Consider the following 13,406-nt stretch of genomic DNA (forward strand, 5'->3'; position numbering starts at 1 on the left):
TTCTTGCCCTGCAGCGACAGCAGAAACTGGCACAGAGCAAGTTGTATTGCTAGCAACTTGAGGCAATTGATATGCCACTGCAGGTACTCAGGCAAGATCCCAATTCGTCATTCACTGACTAACAACGTAGAACGTGACAATGCTTGAGCTCTTTAAAGCAGGATGGATTCTGATTGGCTTTCATTGTTTTTGAAAGTGATTCCAACGATATCGTTTCTCTCTGCCATTATCATTATAATTGTGGTGTGGACACTGCTATTCTGTTATATTTAGAATGATTTTTCTTTATCATTATCTTTATCATTATAGTTATCGTTCTTGGTGTGAATGGGCCTTTACAGTTGTCTGCGTTATGATGATGTTCTGTTTTTGGAATCACTAGGCCATGCAATTTTTTTCTTTGTTTCAGTGGCCTCTCTGTTGGCTGCAAAAAATGGTAAACTGCCAGACTAGGTGTTCTCATTTGGCCTCCCATAAATAGCCCACGTTACAGCGTGATGGAAGCTGGTGCCATTTTTAGGAGCAATATTTCCTCACTTTACATTTCCCAATGTTGGGGCATCCTCTTAATCTTACATCCTTCACTTTAACCTTTGATCTTTTGTCTCTGCACTCTACATTAATCCTCTAGCCTATGATTTATCCATCAAATAAGATTCAATACATCAGGGCCAGACAAGAGCTCTTAACATTTCTGAATGCTTTCAAAAGATTTGCGATCTACTTCAAATTCTAGTTAGCTTGAAAAATCCTCTCTTTGAATCACAGATAATACACACATGCCAGTTAAATGGTCATGTCCTGTTTCTTATCTTCACTCTCTGTTTTATCATTATGGATCTCAGAGGCAACGGTAACAGACTGGTGCTGAATATGGGCAGCGAAAGGATTTGGCCGCATTATCCAGATACTTTTTAGATGCGTATTCCCTCGTGAGATGCTGGAGTAGGCTACTCAGTTTCTTTCAATAAGAGATCCAGTTCAAAGAAATGTTCGCACCTCCGGTTGTGTGCAGATTGATGACTCGTGACACCCGTATTTCACCCAAAGAGGCTAGTAAACAAACGATGCCGGACAGGCGCAATATGGAAATGTGCTTTTGATGTCTAAAAGACCAGGAAGTTATGACTGCACACGCTTTGCGGCTCCGTTCCGGGTAATATACTCCCAACACACTCAGTCATTATAAACGGACCACGGTCAGGGCCAAATTGACATCAAATGAGGGCTTTGAATTAGCCCTTCTCGTCGGCATTGATTTATGCTCAGTGGTAAATTGCATCTCCTGAGGAGACGCGCATTTAAACAACAGCTTTTCAAGAGCGTAATTGATCTGGTTGTAAGAGATCCTGAAAGGGCTGGAGGCCCTCAGTCAGGAAAACATTAATTTCTGTGCAAATTGAAGAGAAAGAAAAGCATTCGTTTCAAAGACCGATTGCATTTCGTCTATTTCAAAGGCAGAGATGTTTTAACAATGATTACTTGTTTGATGAACCATGGCTAATTTACATATCACAATCTCATTGGGTGTAATTTGTAATATTCATTTTTATTCCTCCGTTATGTGACACAGGAGAGCCAAAAGTGACGCGCACTGCAAACATTCGGTTTGATGGCCTACATGATGGCGTTCATTTAGCATCAGTTAATTATTTCATTGTGTGTGCCTTTCTTTCTTAATTGGAATATAGGCTGTGTAATTGGGATGCTGGTGTCGTTTGAGTTTACGATGGCTTGTTTCACTAACTAATGAACGGTATTTCATGAGAGCCTTGTGGTGTGTAACAGTGTTGCTGGTCTGTCCGCCCCAGCGATGTGCCTGCTAGCATGCCCTCTGAGCCCTGCAATTCACCCACTGTTAATGAGATTCTAATGTATGCGCTACAGTTCAACAAGCACGAGGCTGCCTTTCTGCACCAGGGCTCATGTTTGGTGTGTCAAGGGTGTGTGTGTATCTGTGACAATAGTGTTTGCGTGTGTTTATTCTAATGAGGATCATTGCAGTTTCTGCTGATTGCTGTCCTCTCTAAGGCCAGGTGAACTTCCTCAAGCGACGGCCGCATCTTGCCATCATTATTTTAGGAAATCGTTGTAGTCATCACAAACAGCTCTTTATAAAAGCACTTTTTTTTGTTAACTTCATCATTACGCAGTCTCCCAAGATGATAAATGGTGTCCCAAAACTGGTTAAAACATTTCTTTGTGGTATGGAGTATGAAGAAATTGGGGGGTGTTTTAACTGCCACAGCTTGTTATGTGATGGGAAAAGGCGCACATACATTTTAGATAAAAACATTTTCACGACTATATCTTTACTAAAGATTTTACTTTCTATGTTTTAAAAAAATTGTGGGGAAATGTTGCATCCATAAATGCCCAGCTTTGCAGTTTTGCAACATTTCTCAAAATTGTTATTGTGCCTAAACAGAATGCTTTTTTTTTATAACTAATGGCTTCCTAAAGACATGTTTAAGTAAAAAATAAATAAAATAAAAACATTGTGAATGTTAATACTTGGGTCTCTGATGGTTAAGCATGTCAATATGTGCGTGTGTGCATACTGTATGATAGAGGGTAAGAATGCAAGAAAATGAGACAGAGAGATACAAGAGAGCCAATCGTATTTGTTCTAAATGCACAATGCAGTCCATCCAAAAATCTGGGCCAAAAAACATCGATCCCAAAAGCTGGGCCTGGCGATTAGTTTCGGGAAGAAACAGAATGCATCGGATTCACTTGCTGCATTCATCATTCACGCACTCAATAGATGGAAATATTCTGCCTCCCAGAGAAAAAAAAAAAAGTATGGTTGCAAATACAGCTCCTGAAATCATCAAAAGGGTAGTTAATGACTTAACAGCCTTTGTTTTAAATTGCTTTTAATCAAAAAGAGGTTCAAAAGACAATTTATAATACTGCAATTGTCTTGGTGGATATCAAAAGAGCTCACCTTTGATTTCCACCAAGACATTATTTCAACTAATGTTTTGTTATATGTTAATTTCTTGACAGTAGATTCACAAATCAAGACATCAAATGCATGGATTAAAAGAGGGAAAATAGGAGGGTGTTAGACATTTCAAATCCTGCATTGCTTGTGCTACTTAGACCACACACAGACATAAGGTATTCAGTTAACGTTCACTAGGGGTCCCCATTGCTCCTCTATTTGATCACAGAGACACACTTACTCATGCGGAGGTTCCCACTAAATATTACTTCCAATATATCCCGAAGTACTTTATTTTTGCATGCCTGTAGCCAAGGTCATAGGTTTGATTTCCAAGGAACGCATACTGAGAAAATGTATAGCATAGTAAAAGAAAACCACTCAAACCAACCTCTGTTTTACTTTTTGTAGACTGGTTTTGAGAGATTTTGAGCATCTCATGCTGGCGAGGCCAGGCTGAGAGACTATCTTAAACTAAAACGCTAAGATCAGCAAACCATTTTTTGTTTGTTTCAGCAGGTAAAATGTAAGCCTGTCAGCATGTTAATATGAACTTAAGTCATATGTGTACAGCCATAAATAAATTTTAACATCTAAATCCAAACTATTCTGTCTTGGAAAGCTGTAAAGCTTCATATATCCCTTTTTTAAAATAAACATTTAAACAGAGTGCGTAAAATTTGCGTTTAGTAAAAGTAAATGTGTTTTTGCTCATCTATCTGCCTCTTTGGTTGCAGGGATGAGGGGTTTCCTTGCTTGCGATTGGTTGACTTTTTAGTGCACCTGTTCTGTCGGAAAACCCTATTGGCTAGCTAAGATGTCACTCATTTTCGCCTCTTCTTCACGCGCTTCCCGCTCTTAGTGCTGGAGTACCAGCTTGACTGTTGGCCTTTCTGTCTCAGGAGAACTGCGCGAGTAAGTTCATTTAGGCAAAGCGAAGATAAAAAGCAGACATGTTAACGCAAAAGCAGCGTCACAGGAGAGATGGGAACATTTCCGAGAGAGTCATTGGCGACCGCCGGTGGTTTTGCGCTCCCGTGCGCCAAGAGACGGATTCATAGGACGCGCGTCTACCGTTCTCGCGCGGAGAACACCACCAACTTCTACGGCGCGTGACTTCATAACGCCACCGGTCCGGACCTTTATGCTTGTGTTTTAAACTTTATGTATTAAAGGAATAATAACACGAGATGAACAATGACAGTGACTTTCCCGGGCTTATAATAACGCTTTACCACTTTAGTAAAAGGGATTGATTCTCGCTTCTAACGAAATTTTGGTGATAGTTAAAGACACGGATTTTTTGAGGACCGCAACAACGCGAATCTGCTGCCGAACCAGTTACATTATCATATGACTTTCCACAGGATTATGCTATTTATTCAACAACTTCACAAACTAGACAATTCATAATGTCATTTTTGGACAATATACTACAACTCAGAAAGCCAAAGATGATCGCTGTACGGATGGCGTTCCTGCACGCGCTCCTCGCCTCGTCTCTCCACGGAGGTAAAGAAACATTTACGCACATCCAAAAACTTGTTGCGAGGAGGCAAATCATGCAGAATAAATATAACGAGCATGATTACAAGAATTACACGAATCCTTCATGTATTCAAACAACTGTTGTTAAGAGCAATGTCAGTGCGCTTTCATGTCTTTATCGCGAAAGCAAAAAAGTTGGTGGCCACTGCTCCCTATTCCACTTGACCCATTTTAACATCTTAATTTACACTTGAAATATTTATAGATGTATACACACACTTCTGTGGTAAGTGGTTCGTGCGCTTGGTTGCTTGGAGAAACTGTGGCGCGCAGCGACAGCAGCGGTGTGGTTTTGTTGTGCCAAGCGTATAAATAATAGAAATGTTGGTTTCTCACCTTGTTGTTTTGCAGTCCTATAATGAATTATGCATGCATGTAGTTTGCTAGCAAGACAGAGATGTAGAAATAGGATGATTGAAGCGTCCTGCACCGAGTTGTCTAACGTATCGCGTGGAAACAACAATTTTATGATAGTGATACGAGCACAGCACACGGACGTGCAATGTTTTAACGTTTTATCTATTATTATTATTATTTTGTTTTTTGCATAAGAGGATTGTACATAACCTAAAGGTCTTCAACATCAATAACGTATTATTGTGCAAATGAAAGTAAGTTTAATTTCTTCTCACAGGAGTATTTTCTCTTTGTCAATAATTTATGATAGCTTGTTAAATGAGCTGGTTTGGTTACAGTAAACGATGCATTTCGTTTCATTCATTTCAAGATGCGTTTTTAAATAGTTTATGGGGGCATTACTGTTATATTTGAATGGTTATCGAATAAATACCAATATATTTGCTATGCTAAAGGTGAGCCACCCTATTTTCACTCTCCACAGAAGCAAGAGACAGTGATGAAATGAGCAGGCTTGTGTTGTGTCCCGGCAGCGTGCTGTTTTTATTAATCCTCTCCAGCTGAGGACCCACAGTGGCCTTCACATCTATTTTTATTTATACTATCCCAGCAAGTCTGAAACTGGACATGTCATACAAACAAACAATTAGGCTGTGGGGGTGAGATAGAGATGGACAGAAAGTGTGGGGGATTGCAAAATTAGACAGTATGTGTTGAAGATTTTCCAACGTGAGGGATGACAAGTTTGTCCAAGTGTGTGAGGGCTTGGATGGTATTAGAGATGTTGACTCTGGAGACAGCACTTGCTGATCAAGCACTGAAACTGTCATCATCATCATTACTGTTTTTTTTCCCAGCCTCCGCAGCAAACGTGGCCTCACACTGCTGTGTGTAATAGACTGCATGCAAAGAGTACATCACTGGCAAGTTGAGACAGCATGTGTTTTGAATGCATGGAATTGTATCCGGTGAACTGTGCAATATCCACGGGAACATTTGCAGATTTGTGTTTGTAGAAAACCAAGTTGTTGTTTGATTTATTTATTTATGTTTTGTTTTGTTTTAGACTACAGAATTGCTGACATATTGTAGGATGGACAGTTTGAATTGCGCAGAATATGAGAAATGGAAGCAAGAGGCGGCAAACAACTTATAATGTGCATGTGTCTGTGTGATGGTGGGAGCTGATCCAGTGTTTGATGACTGAGGAGACAGATCTGTGAGCGAGTTACACCAAATTTGCAATTTGTCTTCAATTGAATGCCTGAAAACGCACCTGTTCTCAACAACGCCATCGATAAATCTGGGGGATGAAAGGTTTTTGTTGCTTCAGGGAGTTTTAGAAGCTTAATTGACAAAAGCAGATGGATGTTTACAGAAGGACTGTCTTCCAAGTAAGGCTTAGAGCTCATTTTCCTAGCTGTGCAAAAACTGACTGTGAAACATCTCTCATCTTCAGCATCTCCTCCCTTCGGCGTCTGAGGGCAGATATCTGTGGTCGGGGCTGAACCGCAGGTCTGAACAGTTGTAACAAAATCAGAGGTGTGATTAAAACTGTCAGACTATCAGGCTGTCAAACAGTTGCCCTCTCACATGCGCACACACACACACACACACACACACACACACACACACACACACACACACACACACACACACACACACACACACACACACACACACAAACACAAACACGCACACACACGTACATGCGTAGACACACACTGGCCTTGCCTGTGAGCCAGGCCGAGCAAGGGGCCCATATGTTTGAGGGTTGGCTGACACCAGGGAGATGATTTGCTCTAGGGACACTGTGAAGCCTAAATCTCTTTCGCTCTCTCTCTTTCTACTCGCTCATACAAACACACACAGCCATGCAGGCATTCAGGCATTCAGGCACACAAACCCTCTTGGTTGGTTTTCTTGCTGTCCAACTTTCTAGCAAAGCAATAAATTGTGCATTTTTGATTTTGTTTCTTAAATTCTTCATATTAAATTCAAAACAGTGAGATTCACAGCTAGAAGTGTGAGAGCAGTGAGTGTGTGCTTTTAATAATCTATATCCAAAGAGGGGTAATCAAGAAGATATTTCCCCACAGATTGGCATCCAGAGAGAAAAGAGGGATAGTGGACAGGAGGGGGGCAGATGAGTGAAAGTAATGACTGTGATCATTATCTCCTATGTTTTTAATTGAGATAATGACCCAGAGGAAGACAATAAAACTCCCAAAGGAAAGATTTATTTTCCTCCCCCTCCCCATTTCTGTCATTTCCTCCTTTATTTTTCTCCTTTCAATTTCCTAGAAGTGACTGCATGAAATTTCATCAGTTTTGATAGCCCCACTTCCAAGATGGCTCTATAACCCCGAACAAACGAGCGGTGTTATTCAGGAGTCTAAAGGTAAATGTTTCCTTAGAATTCCTCTTTTGTGTTCTCATACAAAATACTTAAATTCGATTCTGTCACTTCTAACCCTCAGAGGCAGAGAGAAAGAAGTTTGCCTAGACCAAAATAATTTTTCCATTACAACTGCAGAAAGACCAGTTAGCAAGTTCCCATTTTGCAAACGTAATAAAATTGAAAACTTTCATCTCAGCAAATTGATTTCAGTCGGATTCAGAAAGGAAGAATGAAGAGGAGAAAAAAAAAAAATCATTAGATCATTGAAGCATGACTGTACCATGGGACTTTTGGAATTTGCGTATAGCGGTGAGAACACACACACACAAACCCGCTTTACTTTTATTAATTCATTCACTCATTCTGTGACTTTGTGAAGGAGATTTTTGCATTAGGGAAGGGCAGCAAAAGCAATGGCTTGATAGATTGATAAAAAGAAGGAATGAATAAATAGATATTTGTGACTCAAGAATATATGCATATCTCTATTTTGTTGCTTTGTAGAAAAATATTTCCCCCCCTACATCTTGCTATCTATTTGCAGGCTGCTGGAAGGTATTTTTCTGTCATTAATGAGACTCGGCCGGCAGTTCATTTAACACGTACATGCCCCCAGAACGCCTGAGAAATTATTGGCATTATCATCAGCTAGACACCACATATTCTCGCGCTCTCTTTAGGATGTATTGTAGCCATATGGTATTGGCTCTGGAAATTAGAGTTGCACTTTTGTGTTACTAGTTGGCTATCATTCTCTTTTTCTTTCTCACTATGGCAATTTTCTCTATCGATTGGACTGGGTTCTCTTTCCTGTGATGATGTGAGAAAAGGAGAGCAAAGGAGGGAAAAAAAGAGGATACTAGAGGTGTTAGAGGTGGCTCTTGTTTGTGTAGATGGAATAATTAACGCTCATTAAGAGGGTGATGAGAGGCTTAGGGGTAATGCTACTTGTTAGGATAATTAGAGTCAAATAGGCCTCATTATGCAAATTGGGAGGAAGTATGATTCTGTCAGTGTTTACCTGAACTCTGTCGTACCGATGACCTCAGATTGAGATGACAGTGTAGAGTGAAGCAGAGTACCTAAAGAAAAGACAAAGGGGGGATAATGAGCTGTTATAGGGAGAGAGGAAATAAAATAAAGGATGATCTATTTAAGAGATGTGAATGAGAAAAACGAGTAATGAGATGACAGAAACGAGGGAGGATGGATGAAATCTGTAATCTGTAATCAAATATAAGCTCTGAGGGCAATAAAGAAGCTGCTCCATTTTCAAGGAAATGAAATGTTTCTCAAATTATTTTACCATAGAGAGATCAGTGGATAAGCCTTTCAGGGCAGCTCCATTGCAGAGAGAAAAACAACTCTCTTTAATAGGATAGGTGAAAATATTAAAACAAAATACAATGCCCCCCAAGAAGCAGTGACAAAGCTAACACCGTGAAGTCATTGCGATGTTGTAAAGACCACTGGATGTGCCAGTATTCTCACATCCCTCTAGAGAGCACTTGTGTAGTGGTCTCCAAATCATTTTAAGGCTCTAGAAGCCAGAACTCGGAAATATGTTGCAGGTATGGGATTTTATGTATTTATGAAGCTTGTGTTCTATAGTTGTCCGTAAGGCACCGACCTCTGCTGTGGCTGAGGTGTGTATGTGTGTGATGGATCGAGGCTTTCGTTAACCGCAGGCCTCAGTGGGTGATTACTTCTCAACATGTTGCCTGTCCTGCTGAGTTTTGGCACCATGATACACACACACACACACACACACACACACACACACACACACACACACACACACACACACACACACACACACACACACACACACACACACACACACACACACACACACACACACACACACACACACACACACACACACACAGATGAGACCTAAATGACTTTGCTCAGAGTTTGGTGGAGCGCTCACAGCTCTGTGAGTGTATATGTGTATATCTCATCTTGGCACCAGATCACTCCATCACTTTGCCTGGCATAAGTTCTGTCAGATGGTCTGTCTGCTTGACGTGACCTTACTGCTCTCTGTGCGCCTGCGATGCAGTAATAGATAAATAATGCTTCTGTTCACAACATAAAAGCTACCTTGGTGAACAACTTAAAATAGAAAGAAACAAATTACATTCTGCATTGTGCAAGACTACATTCTGAATCTTTTGCGCTGTCTCATAAGCAATTTCCGGTTCTCTCGGTTGGTGGCCAGGTAAACAGCTGTATTTTTTGTTCTATTAAATAGGTTTGATTGAAACATTTTTTATTCAGCCAATTAATATAACAAGCAACAGATGAACAGATGAAGATTTTTTGCCCTGTCGACATTTTCACTAGCCCATCCACAAAGAAAAGGATATGAGTTATTTATAAAATATTAGTTTTATTGACATGTTTTTATATTTGCTTATAGGCATATACATTTTGCGCACTAAATTTATTTTTGTGTATCTTACTGTCTGTACTACTACTTAATTGCCATGAAATTAACATTTCTATCTGTTTAGTAAATGCATGTTATAGATCTTTTTGTGAACGATTTATCCATGTATAGGCTATGTTGAATTCTTTTTTTTTTTTTTTTACTTCATAATGTTGAATGAAAATCTCACAACTCTGTCTCATAACTTGTCTCTGGTGACGTATGTTGGATTTCTCCAATCATCTAGTCCACTTAAACCTCACCCCTTCACAATCAACTCAAGCTTGGATTCATTTGAGCACAACACACACATTTTAAAATCCAATGTATAGAACCAAGTCCCTGCGATACAGGGTTTCATTTTTTGATAATCTGTTACTCTTGGATGTACGTCACAATGAAAAAAAAAAAGATCTGTCTTTGCAACTTTATTGTATACTTTTCAGTGGGCAAATGACTGAACACTTATAAGCTGACATCAGCTGACGCAAAACTATGTCACACTGGTCCCAGAGTAGTGGACCATGCTTTTTGTTGAGCCAATGTGTTATTGGCTCTATGTGCATTACAAATATGCCACGTGTGAAACAACCAAGTTTTGTAGCACAACACACTCTTCCCCAAAATGACCTTTTGATGTTGTGAACACTGACATTAAGCTTGGGCGTGTTTAATGTAGCAGTTGATGATCGTAAATATCATGGAGATTGTAAAGCGTAATTTGTGCCATCCATGGACATTTGTGATAAACTTTTAGCATTTCTGACTGTACCGATCCCTGAGATAGTCATAACCGTGTGTCTGTGTGTGTACAAAATAATGAACCTCGGCTAACACCTACGTCCATGCGTCACATGGCCACACACGCTCACAATGATATTGATGCACATCTGACATTTTGAGGCTCCATTCGTCTTGAGAGGTGGGGTTGAGGGGGTGTGGGGTGGGACCGGTGACATTTCATGCAGCCATAATGTTATTCATTATGGCAAAGGGGCATTGGAGAGGGTACAGCGGGCGCTGCTTGTGTGTGCCACAACCCATCTGTCTCTTTGCCCCCCTCTTTTCCTTTCTCACTCCCCCTCTCTCTCACTTTCTGTGGGTGAAATGGCAGCAGCGTTTTTCCTTTCACCCCGAGGCCTCAGAGATATCCCCGCCTGCTTTCCCCTGATAAGACAAACCTACAGCACTTACCTTTCCCTCTCTCCTCTGCTCTCTCTTCTCCAGCTTCTGCTTTTGGAGGCAGAGAGGTGTGTAATCTTTGGGGAACTTTATGTAAGTGCAGTAAAAGAGACCTGTGATATTTGCTTTCACTCAGAATTCTGCTGTTGGTACCTCTTTAAAGTACAGATGCTTTGAGTGGCTCTGCTAATGTGTTAGGAGTGATTGTACAAAGCCAGTTATTGTTACGTAGCCAAGTAAATAGACTGCCATTGTTTAAAAGTACAAAGCAGCATTTAATATAATCCTTGTGAAATGATTGATAGTTGTTTCATTGGTGCTGTATAATTTCATCATATTTTAAGAGTTTTGTTTTGCTTGGCCTCGGATTGAACCAGTTGCATCTGTGAGAGGACTGATTGAATGCTTAAGCGATTATTCTGCAATAGCTAGCGTCCACTTACCTACCTTTCTGCAAATCAATTAATTCACCTAATTAATATTCATGAGGCCAGCTGATAGGGTTTATAATGTGTCCCACAAATTTTCAGAACAAACTTACTGTAGGCTCTTAATAATGTTTCTATAAAAAAATGAGGTTTTATTGTTGCGTTGATGTTTCTGTTTTTGGTCACTTGCGTCTCTCTTGTAATGTCACCATACGCTTACGGATCCTCTCCTCAATCCACGCGTTGTTACTGCTCAGAGTTCTTTCCGCTCTCCATATCTTTCTCTATCTCTCCCAGCTGGCTGTTTAAGTGCTGTTTACTCATTTGCCATTCCTGAGAGAGGTAATTAAGGATGGTACAAAGAGAGAGAGAGCGAGAGAAAGCAGGGAAAGGAGAGTTGGTTTTATTACCACAGAGTTCCACTTGCAGTCATATGCTCTGTGTATACTCTTCTGCCTACTTCTCTTTTTTCACCTGGCTGCCTCCCTTTTTTCATCCCTCCTTCTCCCTCTCTACCTGTCTTTTTGCTGTCATACAGCTCTTCTGCATGCACTCCCTCTCAATTTTGCTCACTGTCTTCTCTCTGTCTCTGATCTTTCCCTTTGTTAAACTTGTTCTCTCTTGTTAGGGCAGAAAGGATGTCCAGAACTGTGCGGTAGAGTGTAGTTTAGCCCAGGGCTTAACCTATAAGTATCCCTACAAGCAGACAAGATACTTCTGTATGGGTTTCTCTCAAAAGGGAGGGAAAAGAGAGTGAGGGAAATTGAGAAAGAGAAAATCATTGTTCAGGACTCATTCACGTCTCTATAGATCAGAGTGAAAATCTTTTATTTTTGAGCTGCCACTCTCTTCTCTGAAGCCTGAAGACGAAGAGAATCACCCTCTCTGGTTTTCTTTTTCACATTCTCTCATCATGGATAAAATAATTCTTGCTTCTTGTGCTTTGCTGGTTTCAACTAATCCAAGTTTCTTTCCAAACTCTTCTGAAATAACTATACACACACAGGTTCTCCCATTAGTTTGTATCCTACAGGATGGGTTTGTGTTTGTGTTTGTGTTTTTTATGTGTGGGAAGGCTAGACGCTGTGTGTAGAAGGATTTTCTGGAGTGTATATATTTTGCTAACTGCATGATTTCTTCTATTCACACACACATGCAAACATATTACAGGACATAGAGCATTGGAAGATCATGAAATGATGTGGACATTCCCTTTTAAAAGTGGAAGTAAGTGCATGTGTATGAAAGTGAGGTTCTGTGTGTGTGTTTCTGAGGGAAAAGGAGAGCGCTTGTACCACTTTTAACATTCAGTGAGTGTGTAATTGTCTAAAATAGCTTTGCGTCCCCAAACTCCCAACCATATAATCACAGTAGAACAACGCACTGAACATTAAGAGAGTGAGAGAGGTAACTTGAGACAAGTTAGAGGACTCTCATCATCTCTCCATGCACTATTCATCCGCCCGATTTCCTGTGTAGATTCTCTGTGTACCTAACCTCTGAATTCTGCTGAAAAGTGTTTGTGAGTAATTTGCCTTTATGCTAATCTGAAACTGGAGAGAGTGCTAATGTGGCCTGGCAAACTTCTCTGTGTACAGATTGAAAGAGAAAGAATGAAAGGATGGATGGCATCGCATCGGTTTCTTCCTTTAGCCTCCTCACCTTTCTTTCAACCCAAACCTTATCCAATTTAATCATTCATTGTCTTGTTTTTATACGTTGATGTCATTAAAAATTGCAAAAGGTTAGAGCTGTGGTTAGCGCATGTCTTCCAAGTTGGTGCTTATTAGGGATGTTCATTTCGTTTTTTTCCTGAACGACAACCAACGCTCGTTTAGTTTTGCATGTGAAAATAGCAGTACAAACAACAGAACATTGGTATTATGTGAGTTTCGGTTAATTTTTGTGACTCGCTCCACAAACAAGTTCACCGTAAGGAAACTGAGATGGCAGAAAGCTGCATCCTGTTTCTTTTCTTTATTTTACAAAAGAACAATGTTTTGTTTTTATTATGAGTGTACACAAATAAAAGTTAACCCTTTATTACTCTTATTTGCATGACCATAAATAAATGACGGAGTATTTTAAGTTGTTTCCGTCTAGGGC

At 40.2% G+C, this 13,406-nt stretch overlaps 1 protein-coding gene across 1 annotated transcript in view; it reads left to right on the forward strand.

The window, feature by feature from the left end:
• The first annotated feature begins 3,813 nt into the window (after positions 1-3,813).
• Positions 3,814-13,406, forward strand: part of LOC309499133 (transmembrane protein 132C) — a 241,874-nt gene continuing 232,281 nt past the window's right edge. The window contains exon 1 of the mRNA XM_082170196.1: positions 3,814-4,462. Within this exon, the coding sequence (XP_082026322.1) occupies positions 4,363-4,462 (100 nt within the window). The 5' untranslated portion in view covers positions 3,814-4,362. The remainder of the gene's footprint in view (positions 4,463-13,406) is intronic.

The sequence above is a fragment of the Leuciscus leuciscus genome, assembly GCF_965113295.1.
Source record: "Leuciscus leuciscus genome assembly, chromosome: 5".
Lineage (NCBI taxonomy): Eukaryota > Metazoa > Chordata > Actinopteri > Cypriniformes > Leuciscidae > Leuciscus > Leuciscus leuciscus.